This window comes from Mustela lutreola, chromosome 1 (genome assembly GCF_030435805.1).
Source record: "Mustela lutreola isolate mMusLut2 chromosome 1, mMusLut2.pri, whole genome shotgun sequence".
NCBI classification, from domain to species: Eukaryota; Metazoa; Chordata; class Mammalia; order Carnivora; family Mustelidae; genus Mustela; species Mustela lutreola.
This window is the reverse complement of record NC_081290.1, coordinates 236,335,590-236,363,095: the sequence shown is the minus strand read 5'-3', so window position 1 is coordinate 236,363,095 and position 27,506 is coordinate 236,335,590. Positions and strand designations below refer to the sequence as shown.

Here is a 27,506-nt window from a genome sequence, read left to right as displayed (position 1 = left end):
TGCGTTCTAGTAGTTTGGGGGTGGAGTCTTTGGGTTTTCCATATAAAGAAGAGAGAGAGTTTGACTTCTTCATTGCCAATTTGGATACCTTTTATTTCTCTTTGTTGTCTGATTGCTGTTTCTAGGACTTCTAATACTATGTTGAACAAGAGTGGTGAGAGTGGGCATCCTTGTTATGTTCCTGATCTCAATGGGATCTCAAGCGTTTTCCCATTGAGGATGATATTTGCTGTGGATGCCCACTGAAGAAGTCAAACTCTCTCTCTTCAAAGATATGATTCTTTATATGAAAAACCCAAAAGACTCAACCCTCAAACTACTAGAACTCATATGGCTATTCAGTAACATGGCAGGATACAAAGTCAATGTACAGAAATCAGTGGTTTTCTTATACACTAACAATGAAAATACAGAAAGTGGATTAGAGAATCAATTCCATTTACTATAGCACCAACAACCATAAGATACCTGGGAATTAACCTAACCAAAGAAGTAAGGGATCTGTACTCGAGGAACAACAGAACACTCATGAAAGAAATTGAAGAAGATACAAAAAGATGGAAAACCATTCCATGCTCTTGGATCGGCAGAATGAACATTGTTAAAATGTCTATACTGCCTAGAGCAATCTATACTTTTAATGCTATTCCAATCAAAATTCCACTGGTATTTTTCAAAGAGCTGGAACAAATAATCCAAAAATTTGTATGGAATCAGAAGAGACCTCGAATATCTAAGGAAATGTTGAAAACAAAAATAAAACGAGGGCATCACGTTACCTGATTTCAAGCTTTACTACAAAGCTGTGATCACCAAGACATCATGGTACTGGCATAAAAACAAACACATAGACAGAGTAGAGAGCCCAGATATGGACCCTCAACTCTATGGTCAAATAATCTTCGACAAAGCAGGAAAAAATATACAGTGGGAAAAAGACAGTCTCTTCAATAAATGATGCTAGGAAAACTGGACAGCTATATGTAGATGAATGAAACTTGACCATTCTCTTACACCGTACACAAAGATAAACTCAAAATGGATAAAAGACCTCAATGTGAGACAGGAATCCATCAGAATCCTAGAGGAGAACATAGGCAGTAATCTCTTCGATATCAGCCACAGCAACTTCTTCCAAGATATGTCTCCAAAGGCAAAGGAAACAAGAGCGAAAAATTGAACTTTTGGGACTTCACCAAGACCAAAAGCTTCTGCACAGCAGAGGAAACAGTCAACCATACAGAGGCAACGCACTGAATAGCAGAAGATATTTGCAAATGACAGTACAGACAAAAGGTTGATATCCAGGATCTATAATGAACTCCTCAAACTCAACACACATAAAACATACAATCATATCAAAAAATGGGCAGAAGATATGAACAGACAGTTCTCCAATGAAGACAAACAAATGGCTATCAAACACATGAAAAATGGCTATCATCATCACTAGCCATCAGGGAGGTTCAAATTAAAATCACATTGAGATACCACCTTACACCATTTAGAATGGCCAAAATTAGCAAGACAGGATTCAACATGTGTTGGAGAGGATGTGGATAAAGGGGATCCCTCTTACATTATTTTTGGAAATGCAAGTTGGTGTAGCCTGTTTGGAGAATGGTGTGAAGATTCCTCAAGAAATTAAAAATAGAACTTCCCTATGACTCTGCCATTGCAATCCTGGGTATTTACCCCAACGATACAGATGTAGTGAAAAGAAGGGCCATCTGTACCCCGATGTTCATAGCAGCAATGGCCATGGTCGCCAAACTGTGGAAAGAACCAAGATGCCCTTCAACAGACAAATGGATGAGGAAGATGTGGTCCATATACACTATGGAGTATTATGCCTCCATCAGAAAGGACAAATACCCAACTTTTGTATCAATATGGACGGGACTGGAAGAGATTATGCTGAGTGAAATAAGTCAAGCAGAGAGAGTCAATTATCATATGGTTTCACTTATTTGTGGAGCATAACAAATAGCATGGAGGACAAGGGGAGATGGAGAGGAGAAGGGAGTTGAGGGAAATTGGAAGGGGAGGTGAACCGTGAGAGACTATGGACTTTGAAAAATAATCTGAGGGTTTTTAAGTGGTGGGGTTGGAGGTTGGGGGAACCAAGTGGTGGGTATTATAGAGGGCACGGATTGCATGGAGCACTGGGTGTGGTGCAAAAACAATGAATACTGTTACACTGAAAAGAAATTTAAAAAATAAAAAATAAAAATTCAGAATGAAATTTAAAAAAGAAAATCATATGCAGGGACTACCCTACATTATATGTAGTGCCTGGACAAATATCTTTGTGGGTTTCCTGAATATATTAACAGTTCGACCACAAATGTATTCTAATAATCATGGATCTATTTGATATTAATAATTTATCAGTGAAGATTTAGGATAATGGGTATAGAATTAATTATATACTTGTAGTTTTCCAATCATTGCACATAAAGATTCTTTGTAGTTTCCAGGTAATTTCTTCTTTCTCTTTGGTTCCATGAGCTATCTTTTTTTTTTTTTTTTTTTTTTAATTGTCAAATAGGCCATGTCTTGCTGTTTCATATCTCCTGCCACAGAGAGAAGGTACTAACACTGTTATCACTTATAATGCCATGTTTTTCATAACAACGTAGATTATCTTGCCTCTAGCATTTCCAAATTCCATTTATTTAATGCTGATTGCACCGTTACTCAAGATGCTGCATCATACATTGTACTTCTAATGAAGAGCAGCTTCCAATGACTCTTTTTAAAGTTCTAGATGGTGATCTTTTTCAATTCTTATCACATTGCTCCCTTTCACACAGTGTCACCAGCTTGGAGTATAGGTGAGGCACATGGGAAGAATGAGAAGAGCACTTCCTTTCATACAATGAATGCACCTACCTCATCAGACATTACTTAACATTAACTCAGGAAAGCATGTCATCATATCAGTTGGAGATAAAATAAGACATAGATTGCAAGTACCTGGTGACATCATTGTCGAACAGTGGTCTCAAAAGCCACTGGAGTAGGTAGATGCAACCACCTCTGGAGGAATACCTGATGAGTGGTGTGGAGCTTGTGGAGGGGTTGGGATGATCAGTCTAGTTACCAGTGCCAAGGTAGGGGAGGCACTGAGGTAGGCGATATCTGCTGCTCCCACTGCCATGCTTGGGTGCTGTAGCTATGAGGCAGCAGGATAAGTTGAACACAGATGGGTGGGAGTCAGTGAGTAGCTTTAACATGTAGCTCAAGCCTAAGGTTCAGGAGAGGACCATTGGTTAAATCAGAGGCCTGAACTCCTATGTCTGACATAAGTGATGAGTGAGTGTCACGTCCAATCAATATGGCAGCACTATTGTGCTGGCTCCATCTCATGAACTTCCATGAGAGAAAAAACTTTTTTCTAGAAAAATCTTACCTGCTCATCACCAAGCCACTCTACTGAAACCAAGTCTGAGCCATGAGATCTCAGGACAACCCCAAAGATGTGGGTCACAGAGCTCCTTAGGGCAAATGACTGATTTCACAAGCTGGTGAGTATAGGAAAAGGAGAGTCATAGAATTCTCTAAAGAAGAGAATTCAGGTCTGGGTCCAAATGTGCTTTGTCTAGGCTCAGGGCAGCCTGCCCAAACAGTATTGCTGTTCCTAGCTAGTTCCATGTACCAGAAGCAGACTTAGAAAATTTTGAGGAAGCTTCTCCAAAGCAGAGAGGTGCCCTGGGAAGGGAACATAAGACAGTGCTTCTGCTGAGTGAGGTCTAAATAGTGTGCTCATGATCCATCTCAGGGCCAGCATTATTGTGAACCCCAACTCACACTGTGTACACTATTACTTTTATACTGAATTTCCCCAATATCAAATATAGATTTAACCAGAAAGTTACTTTAACATGCCTTTCATATGATTGACAGAAGAAAAGGCTCTGTCTTTAGTGAGCTTATATGTGGTACACATATGGATGAGCAGGAAACTGACCAATCTTTATCACTCACCACCGATGGACCACACGGGTGAGGACTGTACCAATTTCAGTCACTGTTAAGTTTTTTACTTGCTCCTGCACTTAGAGTTTCTGTAGTCACCTCTTTTTTTTTTTTTTTAAGATTTTTATTTATTTATTTGACAGACAGAGATCAGAAGTAGGCAGAGAGGCAGGCAGAGAGAGAGAGGGGGAAGCAGGCTCCCTGCTGAGCAGAGAGCCTGATGCGGGGCTCGATCCCAGGACCCTGGGATCATGACCTGAGCTGAAGGCAGCGGCTTAACCCATTGAGCCACCCAGGCGCCCCTGTAGTCACCTCTCTCTAATCACCAATACCAATCCTAGGCTACTTGCTCTCTCTCCCACTTTCCTAGATATCTCTACATGGAACCAATAGTGGAGCCTCGCATACATACACACATAAAATGTATTCAGCTTAATTGTCTTAAAAGGCCAAGAGTTTGTGGCCAAAGAGATACGTATATATCAGTGATATACTCTTGTTACATCAAAATGATGGTAAAAGTACATTTATTTTATGTATACAAGTTCTTGCTTTTCTTTGGACCTTGGTTTTCTTGTTTGTAAAATAAAAGAAAAAGATTAGGAGAATTTTAATGACTTTCCAACATTAAAATACTTTGTTCCCACAAAATTTTAGGGCCATGAGATAGGCTAAAAAAAAAACAACAACAACCCTAAACAAACAAACAAACCACTTATTCATGCTCCCATGATGAAGGAAATTTCATAGGGTACTATAGAATGTAAGAATTTTGCTTTGCCAGGGTCAAATCTCAGGCCAAGAGCTGGCCAGATTCAGAGAAATTGACCAACTTACAGAAACTGAAATAGGTATTGTTGCTGTCCTTGTATTCTTGCCTATATCTGCATGATTTTCTGATATTCCTGATATGCTTTTGAGTATTTCACTTATTGTCATGAAAAACTAGAGAATGGTTCTAAAACAGAGGATATAATGGAAACTTCTGATTTCTTAGGAAGAGTGTCATGGTCAGTCACAAATTAAAGCTCAGTGCTCCTTTGATCTAGTTTGAAGCAAACCACATTCTTTAACTATAGCTGGAGTTTAGAAATGGAACTATGTATAGGAAATATACAGGATTAATATATTATACTGAGATTGTTCTGAACTTGATATCAAGACTGCCTTTGTGATTAACCAAGGAATGATTCTGATTTCTATTTCCAAATTTTCTGAAATCTTTTATATCTAAAGGTAAATGATACAACATACAAGATAAATATTAGGTAGAATTCAATTGGAACTAGATACAGAACATATACAATTATTGATATCTAACATGACTTAGTGTCAAGTGAGAAAATATCATCTATCCTTGATCCTAAGCTGTAGTCTCGCACATTCTTCAAGTCACAGATACTTAGTTTACTGGAGAAACAGTGATGATGAGATAGAAAGAGATAAAGAGAGAGGGAGAGAAGGCAGGAGGAAGAGGGAGGGAGAAAGAGTAAGGGAGAAAGGGAGGAAGGGATGGAGATGGAAGGAATCAGATTAGAAAGAAGAAAGGGAGCAAGAATGACAGCAAGAACAAGAAAGGGAGCATTAAAATGCAAATGAGTAATGACTCTGGAGAAGGAAGTCAAAGCTTGAGGATTAATATGCAGAATATACATCTATGGAACAGATGTTCTAATTCAAAAAATGTCTCTCAGCCATGACTTGCACTTTATTTTCTTCATCTACAGAATGACATTGTTGGATCAGTGTCCCTTCAGGGTCTAAGCTTAGCTAAAGAGAAGACACAGAGTAATGGGGAGAGTTCTCACCCTTTCCCATCAGGCATTCTACTCCCAAACCACTGCTGCCTCCAGAACACCTTCCTTTTCCATCAGCGCTTTCCCTTTGCCCAGTTACATGGGGTGGGTGAGCAGAGTGGGCAGCAAAGGTGACGTTGCCTTATCTGCCAACTCTAAAGGAATTCCAGTAGCAAATAAAAGTCTGGCTACTACTACCTACTCTAAAGGAAATCTAAAACAGAGGTGAGATTATTAAAATGTGGGTGGTATGTGCCTATGTTTTCCAAGTGTTGTCACAGAACTCTTATTTCTGTACAAATATCTTTACAACTCTCTCTCGGATCTGCTTGGTTCTGACTCCATAGATGACTGGATTCAGGGCAGGTGGGACAACCACATAGAGATTAGCCAAAAGGATGTGGATATAGCGGGGGATGTTTCGACCAAAACGATGCGTCATAAAAGAAAAAAATGCTGGTGTGTAAAAGCATAGCATGACACAGACATGAGAACCACAGGTATTGAGAGCCTTTAGGCGGGCGTCCCGAGAAGGAAGGTGGAAAACAGCTTGAAGGATAAGCACATAGGAGGAGGCAATCAGGATCACATCCACAATGATGTTGGAAATCACCATGAGCCCATAGATAATGTTGACCTTGATGGGTGCACAGGCCAACCGGGCAAGACCCATGTGCTCACAGTATGTATGAGGGATGATATGATGCCCACAGAAGGGCAGCCTCAGGATGAGAAACACAAACGGAGTCACCAGAATTAAGTTTCTTCCAACAACAACAGAGGCCAGGATGCCAATGGTTTTATGCGTGAGGATCATGGTGTACTGGAGGGGGTTGCAGATGGCGACAAAGCGGTCATAAGCCATGGCCACCAGGAGAACAGTCTCCATGCCTGTGAACATGTGGATAAAGAACATTTGAGTAAGGCAGCCCCCAAAACTGATCTCTTGGAGTTTGAACCAGAAGATGCCCAGCATTTTGGGGATGGTGGATGTGGACAGACCCAGATCGATCATAGACAACATGGCCAGGAAGTAGAACATGGGCTGGTGGAGAGTGTGTTCAGTCTTGATCACAAAAAGAATGGTGATGTTCCCCACGAGGGCAATCAGGTACACGATACAGAATGGGAAAGCAATCCAGATGTGGACAGTTTCCAGTCCTGGGATTCCTAGCAGGTGAAAGAAGGGGGGATGGAACTGGGTGTCATTGGTGGAAGCCATGCTCTGAGGAAGTGTCACTGAATTCCTGTCAAAGTGTCGGGATCTTATTCTCTTTATGGTCTTTTTCTTATCAAGGTCCTAAGAAATGGAAAGAACTTTAATTCATATGCTAGAGGCAAGGCAGAAGAGGTTGGTTACAAACATTAGACAGTCTCTTCTTTCCAGAGGGTAACTCAATAAAGTAGTGCTCTTCATACACATTATTATTCTGAGATTCATTATAGGGCTATTAAGTCTGTCTTTAGGTTTTGTAATAATGTGAGATCTTTGAAGAAACTGACAGTATTTCACATTATAATGTATACTTACTGTTTTGGTATTTTTCCATTTAAAAAAATGTTTATTTTTTTAATTTCTTTACAATGTTCCAGAATTCATTGTTTATGTACCACACACAGTGCTCCATGCAATTCGTGCCCTCCTTAATACCCACCACCAGGCTCAACAAAACTCTCACCGCCCTCCCCTCCAAAACCCTCAGATTGTTTATCAGAGTCCACAGTCTCTCATGGTTTATCTCCATTTCTTTTCCAAATAGTCCATTGTTAACTTTTGGGAAATTGCTATACAAATTGTTAAAGAATCCAAAGTCAAATGAAAATGGCTGACTCATACCATTGTCTGTCTTTTGATCTAATATAAATGTAAGGATTTGCCTCATGGATCTCATATAGTCACATGACATAAGGGAGGTTAATCAGATGACCTTTGAATTTTCCTCATTCTATCTTTACTCTGAGACCTTTGTTGTTTTTGATGCTTTCTAATCTTATGGAAAAACTTGGTTTTCCACCCCAGAATCCAGTTTATTCTGCCCTGATATTCTTCTAATAAATCACCTTTTGCTAATCAGTTAGATTATGTTCATCTTCCTTAAAACATATAACATGAATAATGACCATACAGAATTACACAGTCCTGAAATTTTGCCTAGCTTCTTGTATGAATAGATCAAATAACTAACAAATTTCAATAACTCAGAAATGAAGGTGTTGTGAATGATTCTTCCCTGATCCCTAAAATGAATAAAGAAAAATTATTTTCTTTTAAGTTTTGTGTTGCGAGTATATTTTACAATTCTGATGCATCCAGTATAACATGACTTTATGTATTTACCTATTCTCTACCAATAGAAATGTTACTGCTTTGGGGCAAAGCAGCAGGGGATATTCATTTTAATATTCCTAACACTGCCTTAGGAAGATATGGGTCCCAGTTTACAATTTAGCTGTTGAACAGAATTGGGATTTTGTGTGTGTGTGTGTGTGTGTGTGTGTGTGTGTGTGTATGCGCGCGCGCATGTGTACGCGCATGCGCAAGTGAGAGAGAGAGAGACAGAGTTAGTTATTAAAACTAATTCTTCTCATGTATGTGGTTGTATATACCTTTGCTGGCTAGTTATTGCAGAGTAGTAACAGGTAAGCAAGTTAATAGTCTCCCATTCTATGTGAGAAAGGAGCCTTTCTTGTCCCCAAAGAATCTAGAGATAAAATTGATCATGTATAGGGTGAAAACAATGTTTACCAGTGTTGAGGGATCAATACAAGGCTGAGAACCAGAGAGCAATGGTTGCTGGAGCTTAGAAGAGTCTGAGGAAGCAGCTAAGGAGGACACAACAGACTTACAGTTTGCAGTCAGCCCCATCTTCAGGGCAGCTGCTTTATAAGGACTTCCAGCTGAGGAGGAGTTTTCCAGGAGAGTGGCAGAGGGAACTCTTTCTGACAGCAGAGTTCAAATTCAAGAGGACATCTACCCTCTCACAGTTTTGGTCAGAAAGCTTGACTTCCTTCCGCTGCAGCTGTGTGCCACAAATAATGGCAAATAGTTTGGGGCCAATAAGCTCGAGGATTATTCCTGGAGGGCAAGACAGTAAGTTCATCTTTTTCTAGATGTGCACATTGACAAAGAGCCCAGACCCAAAGTCCACTTTAAAAGCTTAATTGATAATGGTTATAGATCTTTCTGTTTTAGTGCCCACCAACTCTCAATTTATTGAAGTTGTGATTTTTATTTTAACCTGCTGGCTCCTTTTCCATTGCCTCTAATACTATAATATTATAGATGATTTATATGGGCTTCAGATTCATTTAAATATGTCTTGAAATCTTGCTATGTCATCTGTTAACTGAGGCTCCTTGGACAAGTTACTTTTTAGTCAGTTTTATTTTCTGTAAAATTGGGTGAATAAATTCTATCTAATGTGATTTGTCTTAAACACAAATAAGATCAATGCATGTAAAGGACTAGCTCTTAGGATATATTCAGTAAATTGTAGTTATTTAAATTATTAGTCTTTCCCCAAATTTTATTTTTCTTTTAACTCTAAACAGCTAAAAATGTTACCTATTAAATATTAAAACATTAAAAATGTTACCTATTACTTATTTTACTTGATTGTAAAAAGTTTATTATTTATAAATAACTCATGGTGTCTATAAGGTGAAATTAAGAAATTATGGAGGGAGGGATGACACAGAATATCCCAAAATGAATGAGTAGGATGGGGCTTCACATTTAGACATATTTTCTAGAACTCTAGAGAAGCACACATAAACCAATACAGTTCAGTTTGAAAGCAACTGTTTTCTTTCTCATTCTTACAGAGTTGTCAAACTGGGTGGAATTAAGAGTTGATGGGTGTGGGTACCTTCTTTCAGGCACTGGCATGAATGGGCCACTTGGCAGAAAACATTGGGTATGGCTGAACTAGCAGATGTATTGGGCTCTAATAAAAAAGGCTTGGATATGTTGCCATAAAGTAGTGGGCCCACGAGGTGGACACGTTAGAACTGACAATCTCTAAAGCAGGATTATGTGGGAGAAAAAATAAGATAATAATGCAGAGCAAATGTATAATGCCGACATCATTTTATTTGGATGTGACATCAGTCACACTTCCACATCTAACCTCAAACATAAGATAGTGGCCTGCAGTAGCTTCCTTCTGCTTCATATGAACCGCAGCAAGCCTAGTTGCTTTGTCTGCTTCCCTACCAACAATCAGAGCAGTCTTCATTTCTTTGGTGATAGCAGATGAGGTTATGCTACTGTAAAGCTATCTGTGGGTTTCTAGCTGTGAGGAGTATACTATGTGAGCTGTATGTGTGTGAGTGAGAGAGAGACAGAGACAGAGAAAGAGAGAGAGAGATAGGGAGACAAGACAAGAGAGAGATTCTGCATATTACCTGTTGGCATATCTCTGTGCTCCACCTCTGATGTCTGTTCCAATCCCATGTGCTCTGTTATGTTCTTTTGTGATGAGAATAGACAATGAGGCTTTGGAGAACTCCTAAGCAGAGGAGAGGCCATTGTCCTCTCTGTCCTCATTAACCTTTTCTCCTCCTCACTGTAGGATCTCATCTCCCCTGTCCGTGTATCCTTACCTTTCTAATATTTCCTCTCCCGGCCCTTGCTTGGAGCAGTAGCACAGCATGAGCCCATGTGCTTACACATGGTGATGGGAGCCCCTTCAGGCCTCCGGGTCCAAAGACCATCCTATCACATGGAGAGAATCTTTATAATGATGTGGACATCCCTAATTCTAGGCATGATCCAGAATCCCGAGAGTCCTCTGGGCATAAACTTGGGCTCATGGGTCATTAAGCCCATCTCTTTGTTCCTCCCTACTGCTTTTGCAGAAACAGATCACCAGACCAGATATAACTCCTAGCTCAGGGGAGATTATGTCTCCTGAGCTGTTAGGAAGGGAAATAACCTGAAGGGGAGTCTGTATGTGGAATGATATTGATTCTGCTCCCTTCAGAAGCCATGAAAATACTAAGTTTTACACCATTAAGTCTTCAAAGTGTGTCTTCTTAGGAAACTGCCACTAGTGACACTTCTGCTTTGTTTAATATAATAAATGTGTGAATCCTGCTGAAGTTTGGGGTTCTGACTGTGGTTTCAAAAGATGAGGACCCCTAAAATAAATATATTAGACTGTGGCAGCAACTCTATTTTATTTAAACAGTGTTTGTACCTGTCGATAATAGTATCAACTCTCTTCCAAGTCAACAAGAGTTCCTTTACACTCTAACTAATTGTAAACAGTCCTTGGAGAGAGGATTTCATGTGTTTTAGCTCTTTTGGCAGAAGATGAAGGAAACTACATTCTCCTGAGAAAACAGAATCTAGCTAGAGCTCAAAGTCTAGTTTACTTGGAGTCTCCTGCCCTGGATGATGATGGAGTAGACCTGCTAGTACCATAGGCCATAATGCAGAATTCTCCTGAGTACAGACAGGAAGACTGGAGGACAATTGAATACATTAGAAAACCAGTTTCTTATCTTCTAACTTCAAATAATTTTCAGTGGTTAAGAAAGAGAAGAAAATATCCGTGGTCCAAAAGAATTCTGGTGAGATCTGCTGCTATGATCTCCTTTGCATTTCCTCTCTCTTTTTTTTTTAAGGATTTGATTTTTTAAAAATTTTTTAAGATTTACTTATTTTCAGCATAACAGTATCATTATTTTTTCACCACACCCAATGCTCCATGCAATCCGTGCCCTCTATAATACCCACCACCTGGTACCCCGACCTCCCACCCACCCCCCCGCCACTTCAAACCCGTCAGATTGTTTTTCAGAGTCCATAGTCTCTCATGATTCACCTCCCCTTCCAATTTACCCCAACTCCCTTCTCTCTAACTCCCCATGTCCTCCATGCTTTTTGTTATGCTCCACAAATAAGTGAAACCATAAAATTGACTTTCTCTGCTTGACTTATTTCACTCAGCATAATCTCTTCCAGTCCCGTCCATGTTGCTACAAAAGTTGGGTATTCGTCCTTTCTGATGGAGGCATAAAACTCCATAGTGTATATGGACCACATCTTCCTTATCCATTCATCCGTTGAAGGGCATCTTGGTTCTTTCCACAGTTTGGCGACCGTGGCCATTGCTGCTATAAACATTGGGGTACAGATGGCCCTTCTTTCCTCTCTTTTTGATGAATGAAAACCTTACTCCCTAGCCTCTCTCTGGTCACTCCTTCATGGTATCCATCCTCCCTACTGATCAACATTTATCTTTCCAAATCAAATCTAATTTCTACTTAATATTTCTTTTTATGCCCTCTGTGGATCCATTATATACTCTGGGCTTTAAATGATAAATTATGACCACCACTGTTGGGAAAGTCCTTCAGTGAATGTCCACACACCCTTTAATTCTACTTCATGACTCTCCAAACCATTACACCATCTTTGGTGATCAAAAGTCCTACTTAGGAAATAGGCTGCTGCTCATTTCCACTTTCCTTTTGCTTTCTCCCCAATTCCCATGCCCTCTATGATGACCTTTTTAAAAAATCATCCAGATACCATCTCTAGGTCTCTTATTTTTATATCGTTGTGTACTGCTATTATAACATACTCATTTTTTCCTCGGGTTTTAGTGTTTCTTACCTTTCCTAATTTTTTCTAATTTTTTATTGTAGTAGGATATATGTAACATAAAATTTTTAAGTGTACAGTTTTTAAGTGGACATTTTTAAATGTACAGTTCAGTAGTATTAAGTACATTTATATATCATTGCATATTCATAACCACCATTTATCTACAGAACTTTTTCATTTGCAAAGATTAAAACTCTGTATTGATTCAATAATGACTCCCCATAGTCCCCTCACCCTTTCCCCTGGCAACTACTTTTAATTTTTTTATCTCTCCTTTTACCCCAACCCCATTTTACTTTCTGTTACTGCGAGTTTGTTTTTTTTTTTTTTAATTCCATATAAAACTGAGATCATGCAGCATTTGTCTTTATATGACTGTCATAGTTCACTTTAGCATAATGTCCTCAGGTTCATCCGTGATCTTTCAATGGCAGGATTACCTTCTTTTTTTTTAATTTCTTTTTTTAATTTAAATTTTAGTTAATATACAGTGCAATATTTGTTTCAGGAGTAGAATTAAGAGGTCCTTCTTTTTTAAGGCTGGGTAAGATTCCATGTATGATTTAGTTTCATACTAGGTACTGACCAGAGAGATTCCATGGTTAAGTCAAGGGGTATTTGGTACCTCATTACTTTAAGGGATAAAGAATATGAAACTAACTCCTACATGTAAAATTAATTGGATGATTATAAAAACTTGTGGACATGTTCGTTCTTACTGTTTCTCTTCTACTGTTACCTCAATATTAACTCATTTCACTGAGATTGAATGATCATCATTAATAATATAATTTAAAAACATTTGTTTTGTATATTAAATTAAGAAAAATCACTGGGAATAGCATAGAATTGGGTGAAGTGATTAGTATGGTAACTCCTGGAGTAAAATTTCACTGTATTTGATCTTATTTATCATATTTTTTTCTTTTCTGTTGCTGTTTTTGAAAACCAAGATTGCATTTTTTTTTATACTGCCTTCATCCATTTCAGAAACCTCTGTTATACTCAATTTTAAACATTCCAAATTTTCTAAGGTTCTTTACAGTCCAGTTTATTTTTCCATCCCATTTCTTATGTTTGCATTTTTGATGTTCATGAATAATTTTCTTTTTTCTTCTTATATATTTCAACCCCCAGCAAAAGCCATCCTGTTAAAAATGGGTAAATAGGGGGCACCTGGGTGGCTCAGAGGGTTAAGCCTCTGCCTTTGGCTCAGGTCATGATCCCAGGGTCCTGGGATCCAGCCCTGCATCTGGCTCTCTGCTCAGTGGGAAGCCTGCTTCCTCCTCTCTCTCTGTCTGCCCCTCTGCCTACTTGTGATCTCTGTCAAATAAATAAAATCTTTTTTAAAAAAAGGGTAAATAAGTATTCATCCTTGCTGTCTCCAGCTACTTTGTAGCTAAAGAATATGCTATGTCTCCTATTTCACACCAGATACCTCATCTTCATTTGCATTACCACTATCCAAATTCTAGTTCTTCCTGAATCACAAAGATACCTGAAAATTAACTTTGTGCTTCACTAATTTCAATATCTTATCCTTCCCAAATCTAGTGCGAGATAAGACTTTCTAAAATTCCACACAATCATTTTACTCACCACTTCATAAACTTCAGTACTATTCAGTTTTCTATACAATAAACTTCAGACCACTGTATGCTTTTTTTTCATATGCAATATTTTTAAAATTTCTTTTCAGTGTAACAGAATTCATTGTTTTTGCTCCACATCCAGTGCTCCATGCAACACATGCCCTCTTTAATATCCACCACCTGGCTCCCCCAACCTCCCACCCCCTGCCCCTCCAAAACCCTAAGGTTGTTTTTCAGAGTTCATAGTCTCTCATGGTTCACCTCCCCTTCCAGTTTCCCTCAACTCCCTTGACTTGACTCTTTGCTCTTGTTTTCTTGGGTCTTATTGCTAATGATATTTTCCTATGTCAAGAAGGATAGATTTATTGTGTTTATTAATTTTCTGGAGTCTGTCTTTTCCAATAATTCTATTTCAAATGATATGTAACATACATTCTGTTGCATTACTGTATGCTTTTCATCCAAAATATGACTCTAATTGTTAAGTAATATTATCTATTTTTATTGTCTGTATTTTAAACTAAATTACTTTATTAGTTGTTGACAAATATTCCCTTTTACAATTTTCATTTGTTCCATAAGTATTTGTTAACTCCAAAAAGGGCTATCCATATGACATGTATTAAATTTGCCAGTTCAAAAATGAAAGTGTATGATATAGGGATTAAGCTAATAAGAAACTTCATAGAATCAGGAACCTGAAAGCACAGAAAGGGAAAAAATAAATACCAAAAGGTCTAGTCTAATTTCCATCTTTTGCTTCCAAAATCTTTAGTAAAAATTATACTACTTATTTTTAAGCAGTACTTTATTACTTATAGAACATTTTTGCATTTCACTCAATACCTGTCATTGACTATGTGATCTCTAATTGAACACCTGTATGAAAGAAGTCTTATTACTTGTAAGATATCTAGAACACCACACAGTTTTAACAGAAAGTTATTTTACTGAATCAAAGTTCTCCCCCTTCAAATTTACTCTTGTATGTAATATTCTATGCCAGGGGTCAATAGAGGATATCATTGCAGGTACACAGTTAGACAGACACATACATGCTTCCAACAACTACAAACAATATGCTTTTATGATTACACACACACACACACACACACACACACAAAATTAACTTTGGTGAAAGAAATTTATATTAATTTCATCATAAATGTTTGTCTTTTCAGACTCTATGCCTTCATAAACTGAATGAATTACCCCTCATTCAATCATTTTTCAACAAACAGACTCTGTACCCGCTGCTGGATCTGCTTGGTTCTGATGCCATAAATGACTGGGTTGAGGGCAGGGGGTATGACTACATAGAGATTAGCCAGAAGGATATGGATATACTGGGGGATGCCATGACCAAAGCGGTGAGTGAGAAAGGAGAAGAGAGCTGGACCAAAGAAGGCAAAGATGACACAAATATGGGAGCTACAGGTATTCAGAGCCTTCAGGCGGGCATCTTGGGAGGGGAGGTGGAAGACAGCATATAAAATCTTAGCATAAGAGATAATGATGAGAACCACATCCAGAAACAAGATAGAAATATTCCCAAGACCATAGTAGACATTGGCATTAATGCTGGCACAAGCTAGACGTGCCACTCCCATGTGCTCACAATAGGTATGAGGGATGATTCTATGTCCGCAGTAAGGCAGTCTCAGGAGGAGAAAAATGATGGGTGCAATCATGCATAAGCTTCTTAGAACCACCACCACAGCAATCACACCAATGACTCTGTCAGTGAGGATCATACTGTACCTGAGGGGGTTGCAAATAGCCACATAGCGATCAAAACCCATGGCAAGAAGTACAATGCTCTCCATGACTGTAAAAAAGTGGACAAAAAAGACTTGAGCAACACAGCACCCAAAGCACAGCTCCTGAAGGTTGAACCAGAAGATACCCAGCATCTTGGGGATAGTAGTAGTAGAGAGACTTAGGTCAATCACTGACAGCATGGCCAGAAAGTAGAACATGGGTTGGTGAAGGCTACGTTCAATCCAGATAACAACCAGAATGATAACATTTCCAACAAGAGCAATTAAATACACAGCACAGAAGGGAAATCCAAGCCAGATTTGTGCAATTTCCAACCCTGGAATCCCCAGCAATAGGAATGAAGAAGGGTGAGAGTCAGTGACGTTGAAAGAAGACATTCTTCTGTGGGCTGACGATAGCATGATTTTCAAAAGTTATTGCTGTTTCCCATTGGACAATGCATTCACGTTGAACTGAGATCTACAAAAATTAAAAATAAAAATATTTCCTAACAAAAGATTAATTTTGGAAATAAGTTTTTCTAAAAACCTTTGATTCTTTCGCCCTTTTCAGCTCTCCATAAGTAATTCCAGTATCACTCCTGATGTGCACCACAAGTGAGATAAGCTAATGAGCCAGGTAGAGGCTAACACTATGTCTTTTTTGAAATTATGGGTTCAGAGGAATTAAACGAACTAAATAAACAATATTAGGATATAATAAAATTGGGAATAATAAAAACTGCCACAATAGTCATGGCTATCATTAATTTGGCATTGTTGTTGTCATTATTTCCAATATTATCTCATTTAGTTCTACCCCACAGTTCCATAGCACAAGTTCTGCTGGTGTCTGGTTTATGGAAGAGTGAGATTTTGCCAGGTTCATTAACTTCCCATTACTTACTACACTAATATGCAGCAGAATCAAGATGTGAAATTAGGTGAAACTAAGCTTTGTGACACTGATGTGGATCTGTCTTTGCAAACTTGTTCATTGAAATAGTGAAAGGAGGGAGAAGGAAAAATAAGGAGTAGGGAAACAAAGGACCTAGAATAACCAAACTACCTCAGAGCTAAGAATTGGGAAGATCTGCCATATCATCTATTGAAATTTTCTACAAAACTGTGATGATTATGGCAGTGTTACCGTTAAAAGAAGAAAAAGAAAAAGAGACAATGGAACAGAACTGAGAATCTAGCAGCAGACCCACAAAATTCTTAGGGTTCAGATATCCAAAATTAAGATATTCCCAAGTAGGAAATTAAGATAAATTGTCAAGGAGGAATGATAATCTTTCCCAGATGAAGTTCTTTCTGAAGAACCTGTTGACTTCTATAGCTGTTGAGAGGACAATGTGATAATTAAATCTGATCTGCGCTCTGGAGCTGGCTACACAGCAAACTTTGAAGGCATAGTTCCTGATACAGTCTTCACTTCTGACATCAACTGCCAGTTCACGAAGTTTCCCAAACTACCCCCAAGTTTAGTAATCTACTAGAAGGGCTCCCAGAACTCCCTGAAAACTATTACACTCATGGTTACAGTTTATTATAGGGAAAAATTAAAATCAGACAAAGGAAGAGATGCTCAGGGCAGAGTGTGATGTTTGTAAATATGAAGCATCCGTTGTCCTTCTGCATGGAGTCAGGATGAGTTACCCTCCTGGCATTAATGTGTGACAATATGTATAGAGTCGTACTGCCAACCAGGGAAGATCACCTTAGCTTTGGTGTCCATAGTTTTTACTGGATCTTCATTATGTATACATGATTGATTAATTGCACAGATGGTTGAACTCAATCTTCAGACTGATGCCACATGACCCAAAGTCTTACTCCTAAGTTATATTGTTGTTATTTATGGTATGGCCAGTCCCTTCACACTAAGATCTGGTTTGAGCAGCACCCCCCCCTAAACTCCTATCAGATATGACAGATTACTTCCTAGAAGCCAAGAACAAAGGCCAGACCTCTCTTAGGTAAAGCAAAATTCCTTACTATACATCTATTTATTTAGTTCCAAAGACATTTTTTGTTTTTGCTGTAGCTATGATTTTCACCTCTTCTCTTCTCTTCGGTCATGGTATCAGTTGTAAAGTCAGGTCTCCTAATAATCAAGGTTGAATTCAGTTTAATCCTTTTGAAATGTAAAGTATAGAGAGAGACCAACAGCTGATCAGCATATTGTATCCTTTTTTATATCAAGGATATGTGTGGAATCAGTCTAACTATAATATAAGGGAGTTCAAGCTCATTACTCTATCCTTAATTGCTTACTATGACTTTTTTTTCTTTGTATCTCACTCACTATGAAGGTAATATGTATAGGAAAAAGAAGCAAAAGTAATAGCATTTAATATCACTGGCACTGTGGTATGGAATGGATTCTGATTCTATTCTTGCCGGATGAGGTTTTATGTGTCTGAAAGAGTGTCGGTGCCTAGCAGATATTTCCTTTCCAAATTTTTCCCAACTTAGTCTTCTTCCTACATCTCCCCAGACCAGTGATCTGTGCCATTTCATTCCCTGCCCCAATATTCACCGTCTTAACTCAATTTCTATGAAACCAGTTGCAATCTTAAGTATATATTGCAATCTTAAGCATATATTGCAGATTCACTGATCAGAAAAACTTACCAAGTTCCCTATCTTCCATCTTAGGGAGTCATTTAACAATTCTGAATTCAGATGCTGAAATTTATATATATATATATACTTAATACTAAGAAGTATTAACAAAATGTTGTTGTGTATGTTGAGGGGATTTGTAATGAAGTCTTCAGGTGCCAGGTAGTCTGAGACATTGAAATGAAAATGAATAGGGATTCCCTTTGGTCATTACACCAGACAAAGAGAAAGCTCTAGGGAAATTTCAGTGAACCTTGCTGTCTGCTACTCAGTCAATTGCCAGTTTTTGTTATTTCACATAATATTTATAATCATTAATATTTTCTCTTTTTCTCTCCTTCCTTCTTCCTTATTTTGTTTTCAGTCTATGAAATGCTTGGACTAATTCTTTGGAATATATCTGTATCTATCTATATCTATCTAATCTATATCTATATCTATATCTATATCTATATCTATATCTATAATCTATCTCTCTATATCTATATCTCCAGCAACTCTCATTCTGTTTTCAGTCTATGAAATGTTTGGTCTAATTCTTTGGAAGATAGGTATATATATATATATATATATATATATATATATATATATATATAAAGTTGCTAGATATAGATAGATCAATCTATATATATAGATCTATCTATAGATAGATCTAGATATAGATAGATCAATCTATATATAGATAGATCTATCTATAGATAGATCAATCTAGATATAGATAGATCTATCTATAGATAGATCTATATATATAGATCAATCTAGATATAGATATAGCTATATATATATCTCCAGCAACTCTTTTTTATTGTGAAATATACATAAAAGTTAGCATTTTAGTCATTTTAAAGTTTACAACTCAGCAGCACTTAGTACATTTACAACACTGTGCAACTGTTACCACTATCTAGTTGTATAAAATGTCATCACTCCAGAATGAAATCCTGTGTGCATTAAATAATTACTTCCCATTCTTCCAGCTCCAGGCATCAGATCAGATTTGCTGTCTCATATGTCTCATTGGTTGCAGAAGTCAACAGCTATGGGGAAGAAACTTCACAGCTTAACATTTACTTTTGCCCACTTAAATTCCTATTTGGGGATAGAAAATTTAAAATTGTACACTATGCATACCATAGGATATTATCCAGCCTTAAAAAAGAAGGAAATCCTGCCATTCCAACAACATGGATGAATCTAAGGACATCATACTAAAGTAAAATAAGCGAGTAACATAGATAAATATTGCATGATCTCAGTTTTATGTGGAATCTCAAAAAAAAAAAAAAAAGACAAAACTAACAGTAACAAAGTAGAATGGTGGGTACCAGAACTTGGAACATGTGTGAAAAGGGGATAGTTTTCAAAAAATGTATATTGGTAGTGTCTAGAGATGGTGAGAGGGGACCATGGAGAAATTACTGTAAATGAGTACAGATTTTCAGCTTTTGCAAAATGAAGAAAGTCTGGAGGTAGTGGTTATGGTGTACAAAACAAGAATATCTTTAATACTACTGAAACTTAGACTTAAAAATGGTGAAGATAGTATATTTTATGTTATGTGTAGTCTATCATAATAAAAATTGAAAAAAATGGGAAAAATGGAAAGGAAAAATATGTATGTTATATGAAACTACAAGAGATGTAGAGATCATATCTGAATGTTTCATACAGAAGACTATCATGGAGGACCTGGTATTGAAGGAGAGTAGATATGTACTGCAGTGTGAAGTATTTTCAGTTCCTACAAATATCTCATATTATGATTAATTTAAGGCACAGATAATATTGCCAATAAAAAATCTCAGAACTACAATGTGTATGAAGAGCACTACTTTGTTGAGTTACCCTCTGGAAAGAAGAGACTGTCTAATGTTTGTAACCAAACTCTTCTGCCTTGCCTCTAGCATATGAATTAAAGTTCTTTTCATTTCTTAGGAGCTTAATAAGAAAAAGACCATAAAGAGAATAAGATCCCAACACTTTGACAGGAATTCAGCGACACTTCCTCAGAGCATGACTTCCACCAATGACACCCAGTTCCGTCCCCCCTTCTTTCACCTGCTAGGAATCCCAGGACTGGAAACTGTCCACATCTGGATTGCTTTCCCATTCTATATCGTGTACCTGATTGCCCTCGTGGGGAACATCCCCATTCTTTTTGTGAACAAGACCGAACACAGTCTCCAACATGTTCTACTTCCTGGCCGTGTTGTCTATGATCGATCTGGGTCTGTCCACATCCACCATCCCCAAAATGCTGGGCATCTTCTGGTTCAAGATCCAAGATATCAGCTTTGGGGGCTGCCTTGCTCAAATGTTCTTTATCCACATGTTCACAGGCATGGAGACTGTTCTCCTGGTGGCCATGGCTTATGACCGCTTTGTCGCCATCTGCAACCCCCTCCAGTACACCATGATCCTCACGCATAAAGATTTCAGAAAATTTGGAAATAGAAATCAGAATCATTCCTTGGTTAAGCACAAAGGCAGTCTTGATATCAAGTTCAGAACAATCTCAGTATAATTTATTAATCCTGTGTATTTCCAATATGTATTTTCATTTCTAAACTCCTGATATAGTAAGGGGATAGAGTTTGCTCTCCTTTAGCAGTATGTCATAGCTTTTAATATAAAAATATCACACTTCCTTGGTTAAGTTTATTCCTTAATATATATGTTATTATTTTTTGATGGTGTCATAAATGGAATTTAGTTCTCAATTTCTTATTTAGATTATTCATTGCTAGTATATGGAAATACATCTGATTTCTGTATGTTAAAACTATATTGTGTAACTTTGTTGAATTTATTTATTACCTCTAATACATTTTTTGGGTGTATTCTTTACAATATTCTTCACATAAGATTATATCATTTATAAATAGACATAGTTTACTCCTTCCTTTCATATTTGAATGAGCTTTTCTTGCCTAATTTCTCTAGCTAGAACTCCCAGTACAATGTTAGATAGTAATGTTGAAAGCAGGCATTCTTGTCTTGGTATGATCTTAGGGAGAATGTTTTCAGTCTTTCATCATTAGTATGATACAAACTGTAGTTTGTTGTTTTCCCCCCCAATGAATGCCCTTTATCATTTAAGGAAATTTTCTTTTATTCTTAGTTTATTGAGTATTTGAAAGGTTTCTAGGTTTTGTCATTTGTTTTTCTGCATCAGTTGAGAGGTTTATGTGCCTTTTTCTTTATTTCATTAATGTTAGGTAATATATTTATTGATTATCCTGAACCACCTTGCATTTCTGCGATAAACTACAATTAGTCATGGTATATGATCCTTTTACCATGCTGTTGCCTTTCATTTGCTAGTAGTTTGCTGATTTTTAAAAATTTATTTTCAGCATAACAGTATTCATTATTTTTTTCACCACACCCAGTGCTCCATGCAATCCGTGCCCTCTATAATACCCACCACCTGGTACCCCAACCTCCCACCCCCCGCCACTTCAAACCCCTCAGATTGTTTTTCAGAGTCCATAGTCTCTCATGGTTGACTTCCCCTTCCAATTTCCCCCAGCTCCCTTCTCCTCTCTAACTCCCCATGTCCTCCATGTTATTTGTTATGCTCCACAAATAAGTGAAACCATATGATAATTGACTCTCTCTGCTTGATTTATTTCACTAGTTTGTTGATTTTTTAAAAAAAATCTATATTCTTAGTGATATTTTTCTGTTGTTCTTTTGTGAGAAAAATTACATTCTGCAATGTAACGTCAACCCCAAACACCCCTTACTTTTGTATGTGTGTGTGTGTGTGTGTGTGTGTGTGCGTGAGAGAGAGACAGAGGAAAGAGATTGGGGGGGGGGTGGAAATGGCTTCTTGAATGCATCAGGTATTTTCTAGTATAATGAACTGTATTCTGTATTTTAATATTATTTCTTCAAGGTCAGGCAGAGATGACAGATTAGGGATTTCTCAGGTCCTTCCTGGACATGTACATGGTCATTGCATGTATGTGGCTTTATAGTTTAGGAGTATTTGAGAACGTCGAAAAACTCTGTATGGTCAATACATTCCCCAATTTTTCCTTTTATGTCAGTCTCTTTTTAGGTCAAGGTATATGGTGTGTTGATTTGATGCATTTATATATTACAGTATGACCATAGTTTTTTCCTATCACATTACATAATTATCAATTTTGGGGGGGATGAGAACACTTAAGATATAGTCTTTTAGCAATTTCAAAGTATATAATATTGTACTGTTGACTAAAATAATTACTTCTTTCTGAGCTAGAATGAGAGAATCAAAATTGAACATAATAATAGAAAGTTTAAAAAAATGTTCTTTTGCATTTTATCAGAAATCTGGGCTTAGGGAGAAGAGGAGAAAAACTCACTAATGTGAAGTCAATAATTGTATCCACAACAGAAGTGTGCAAATATTGTGTCAGAAAGAATGGCTATACTTAGCGACACCCAGTTCCTTCCTTCTTCATTCCTCCTCTTGGGTATCCCAGGTTTGGAAGGTGTGCACATTTGGATTGGATTTCCCTTTTTCTTTGTATATCTTGTTGCAATACTGGGGAATGCCGCTGTCCTGTTTGTGATCCAGACTGAACAGAGTCTCCATGAGCCCATGTACTATTTTCTGGCCATGTTGGACTCCATCGACCTGGGTTTGTCCACAGCCACCATCCCCAAAATGCTGGGCATCTTCTGGTTCAGGATCAGGGATATATCTTTTGAAGGCTGCCTTTCCCAGACGTTCTTCATCCATTTCTTCACTGCCATGGAAAGCATTGTGTGGGTGGCCATGGCCTTTGACCGCTACATAGCCATTTGTAAACCCCTTCAGTATACCATGATCCTCACCAGCAAAATTATCAGCATCATTGGAGCCATTGCTATTCTGCGGAGCCTGTACATGGTGGCCCCACCGGTGGTTCTCCTCCTGAGGCTGCCCTTCTGTGGCCACCGTATCATCCCTCATACCTACTGTGAACACATGGGCATTGCCCGTCTGGCCTGTGCCAGCATCAAAGTGAACATTCTGTTTGGCCGTGGCAACATTTCTCTCTTATTATTGGATGTGCTGCTTATAATTCTCTCCTATGTCAGGATTCTCCATGCTGTGTTCTGCCTGCCTTCCAGGGAGGCTCGACTCAAAGCTCTCAACACCTGTGGCTCCCACATTGGTGTTATCTTAGCTTTGTTCACACCAGCATTTTTCTCTTTCTTGACACACCGATTTGGCCACAATATTCCTCAATATATCCACATTTTTTTGGCCCACCAATATGTGGTTGTTCCACCGGCCCTGAATCCTGTAATCTATGGGGTCCGGACCAAGCAGATTAGGGAGCGAGTCCTGAGGGTTTTCCTCAACAAGACAGAGAGCTAACCAGTCAGAGGTCTTGGAAGGTCTGTGTTAGATTTCCTGTTTCCTGCACTATAAAAAGTAGAGTTACCTTATGTTTAACCCAGTAGTAAAGAGGAAAAATTGAGCAGGGGTGTTGAGAGAAGTATCATTATCATTGAATGGCAGGTTTTATATTTAAAGTTAATAATATGTAGGTTGATAATATCAGATCGGGACAATTGGATATCCACATGCAAAAAGATTAATTTAGATCCTTACATTGCGCCATAGAAAAATTAACCTATAATGGACCAGAGAGCTAAAGTACAAAAACCAAAATTAAAATTATTTGTAATATTGCTCACATAAAATTTTAGATCTGACAACAAAAGCAAGAAATATTTTTAAATGATTGATTGGGCTTCACTAAAATTAAAATAATATATATATATATATATATATATTTTTTTTTTTTTTTTCTTTGAAAGATACTAGCAATAGAATGAAAAAGGAAGCCATAAGATGAGAGAAAATTTTTACACCTCTTGTGGATGATAAAGGGCTTGTATAAAGATATACTAATAACTTTTGTAATTCAATTATAAGTGTCAAATTACTTGCTTTAAATAAAAAATACATACATTTGTTAAAACATAAATAACTAGTCAGTAAGTACCTTAAAATGCTTTATAATTCATCACTATGGATATGAATATTAAAACCATAGTGTTGAACGTCAGCCCCTCTCCCTGCCCTATACAAACTTCCTTAAAGGCGTATTTCCTGAGAGTACTTCTCAGTGTATCTTCTATATGAAACTCTCCATCTCAGAAGCTATTTGAAACAAGTTGACAAAGATATTTATTTTTTAATGTATTTTCAATATTTTTGTGTCATGCTTTATATTTTCAGTTTGCCCTTTTTTGTTTGTTTCTTTGTTTTGTTTTTTACTGGTTTCTGTTTTGTTTTATATTTCTGTCTGGACTTTTTAAAAATTTCCACTGCAGTTTTAATGAGTTAAGCATAAAGCTACTCCCACATGCTACTACACATAGTTTACAAATGCTTATGGGCCCAGCATGCTAGTTTGCTTATATCTTTCCTTGGTAGCTTTATTTTTATTTTTTAAAGTTTTTACTTAAATTCCAATTACTTAATATACATTGTAATATTTGTTTCAGGTGTATAATATAGTGATTTAACATGTCCATACAACAAACTGTGCCCTGCTACTTACTCCCCATAACCTATTTAGCCCATACCCCCACCCATCTACCTTTTGGTAACCATTACTTTGTTCTCTATAGATAAGAGTCTATTTCTGTGATACAGGCGCCTTGATGTTTATAGCAACATTATCTACAGTAACCAAATTATGGAAAGAGCCCATATGTCCATTAATTTATTAATGGATAAAGAAGTTGTGGTACCTATTGTTTCCTGTATTGTTGATTCTAACCATTCTGGAGGTTGTGAGGTGATATCTCATTGTGGTTTTCATTTGCATTTCTCTAATGATAAGCTATGATGAGTATCTTTTCATGTGGTTATTGTCCATTTGTATGTGTTCTTCTTTGGATAAATGTCTGTATTTTCTGCCCATTCTTAAATTGAATTTTTGTGTGTGTATGTGTTGAGTTGTATAGCTTTTTTATATATTTTGGATATTTGACTCTTATGGGATATATCATTTGCATCCCATCCAGTAGGTTGCCTTTTTGTTTTATTGATGGTTTCTTTTGCTTGCTTAAATAAATGGTGCTGGGAAAATTATAAAAAAGAATGAGACTGGACCACTTTCTGACACCATACACAAAAATAAACAAAGTGGGTGAACACCTAAATGTGAAAATTAAAACCCAAAAACTCTTAGACAAGACCATAGGCAGTAATTTCTTTGACATTGGCTATAACAACATTTTTCTAGATATGTCTCCTAAGAGAAGGGAAACAAAACCAGAAAGTAAATCTTTGAGATTGCATCAAAATAAAAAGCTTTTGCATAGTAAAGGAAACCATGTAGTTTGAATGAGATTATGTCTTTTTTAAATGAAATTAGTCTTTCTATATCTTTTTAATTTTTTAAAATTTATTTATTTTCAGAAAAACAGTATTCATTATTTTTTCACCACAACCAGTACTCCATGCAATCCATGCCCTCTACCCTCTATAATACCCACCACCTGGTACCCCAACGTCCCACATCCCCACCACTTCAAATCTCTCATATTGTTTTTCAGAGTCCATAGACTCTCATGATTCACCTCCCCTTCTAATTTACCCCAACTCCCTTCTCCTCCCTTGTCCTCCATGATATTTGTTATGCTCCACAAATAAGTGAAACCATATGATAATTGACTCTCTCTGCTTGACTTATTACACTCAGCATAATCTCTTCCAGTCCCGTCCATGTTGCTACAAAAGTTGGGTATTCATCCTTTCTGATGGAGGCATAATACTCCATATTATGAAAATAAATATGTAACAGAAATCCTTTAAAATACTGCTTCTATATCATTTTCCATTTCCTTATCTCACATGAGACAAAGCGGCTTGGTTACTTATTACTGTTTAATCAACTTTCTGTTTAGAGGCATGAAGGCATGAAATAAGCTAACTCTTGTTTCATTTATTCTTCTCCTACCCCCTTAAGCCCACATGTTGCCAGGGGGAGAGGGTTTGGAAGAAGGGGGGTGGGGTTATGGACATTGGGGAGGGTATGTGCTATGGTGAGTGCTGTGAAGTGTGTAAACTTGGTGATTCACAGAACTGTACCCCTGGGGATGAAAATATATGTTTATAAAAAATAAAAAATTAAAAAAATAACGTTGTAAAAAATATCTTATATGTTTATTAAAAATAAAAAATAAAAGGAAATAAGCTAACTCATCTCATAAGTTTTATTGACTGGGAACTCAGAAAGGTTAATCTTGGGCTGTTCCCTGCTTCATACTGTTTAGGATCTCAGATTTAATCATTCAGATTTCTGAAAGTGACCCATATGACTGGTAGCTAAAACTAGAGGGTTTTCAAGTAATTTCAACTCTCATGTCTGTCTGGCTTCTAGGCCAGGATAGTTGGAGGGCTCAACTAGGACTCTTGTCCAGAGAATCTACATGTGGTTTCTTCAGTATGGTGGTCTAAGGATCTCCTTTCTTTCAAAGGTCCAAACAAGTAGTTTTCTCAGTAGCATAAGATGGAAGTTTCATGGTCTATTAAAACCAATTCTGACAAATTACATAGCACTGCCTTCACCATACTGTATTGTTTTAAACAGCCATCTGCCTCCTCAAACTCAGAGAGAGAAGAATCAGACACTTTTTGATGAGTGTAGTGTCAGTATTTTTTAAAGAGCACAGGCCACCCTTTCATAATAAAATGCTCAGCAAACTAGGACCATAAAGGACCATAAAGGACATTTATGAAAATTCCACAGCTAATGTATTCAGGGATAAAAGGCTGAATAGTTTTCCCCTAACATTAGGAACAGGAATACCAAGAATGAGAACAGAATGCTTGTTCTCATTCTTGGTATTCAACATAGTACTGAAAGTTCTAGCCAGAGCAATTACCAATACGTACAAAAAATCCATTAGAGTGAATGGCCACATTAACATATTCATATTTATCTATAATAAAATATTCAGCAAAATTTCAAGAAAAAATGAAACACACAAAACCAATAAATATATTTCTAAACACTCTCAATGGGGAATACAAAAAGTAAAAAACAATTCCCTTTATATTAACATTAAAAGAATAACATACTCAGAAACACATTTAACCAAAATTTGCACAATGAAAATGATAAAA

General features: G+C 37.3%; 3 protein-coding genes across 3 annotated transcripts; 1 reads left to right on the top strand and 2 right to left on the bottom strand.

Moving 5' to 3' along the window:
- Window positions 1-6,063: 6,063 nt before the first annotated feature.
- On the bottom strand, window positions 6,064-7,014 carry LOC131821644 (olfactory receptor 52E4). The gene has a single exon (XM_059157892.1). The coding sequence runs from the start codon at window positions 6,997-6,999 to the stop codon at window positions 6,064-6,066; it is 936 nt and encodes a 311-aa protein (XP_059013875.1). The 5' UTR covers window positions 7,000-7,014.
- Window positions 7,015-15,208: 8,194 nt separating this feature from the next.
- On the bottom strand, window positions 15,209-16,144 carry LOC131821640 (olfactory receptor 52E8-like). Its single transcript, XM_059157882.1, has one exon. The coding sequence runs from the start codon at window positions 16,142-16,144 to the stop codon at window positions 15,209-15,211; it is 936 nt and encodes a 311-aa protein (XP_059013865.1).
- A 6,640-nt stretch (window positions 16,145-22,784) lies between these two features.
- LOC131821638 (olfactory receptor 52E8-like) lies at window positions 22,785-23,735 on the top strand. Its single transcript, XM_059157866.1, has one exon. It carries the CDS (start codon window positions 22,791-22,793, stop codon window positions 23,733-23,735), a length of 945 nt encoding a protein of 314 aa, XP_059013849.1. The 5' UTR covers window positions 22,785-22,790.
- The last annotated feature ends 3,771 nt before the right edge of the window (window positions 23,736-27,506 follow it).

Excerpts from the sequence above, each read along its gene's own strand:
- LOC131821638 (XM_059157866.1), top strand. The coding sequence starts at position 22,791 with ATGGCTATACTTAGCGACACCCAGTTCCTTCCTTCTTCATTCCTCCTC.
- LOC131821644 (XM_059157892.1), bottom strand. The coding sequence starts at position 6,999 with ATGGCTTCCACCAATGACACCCAGTTCCATCCCCCCTTCTTTCACCTG.
- LOC131821640 (XM_059157882.1), bottom strand. The coding sequence starts at position 16,144 with ATGTCTTCTTTCAACGTCACTGACTCTCACCCTTCTTCATTCCTATTG.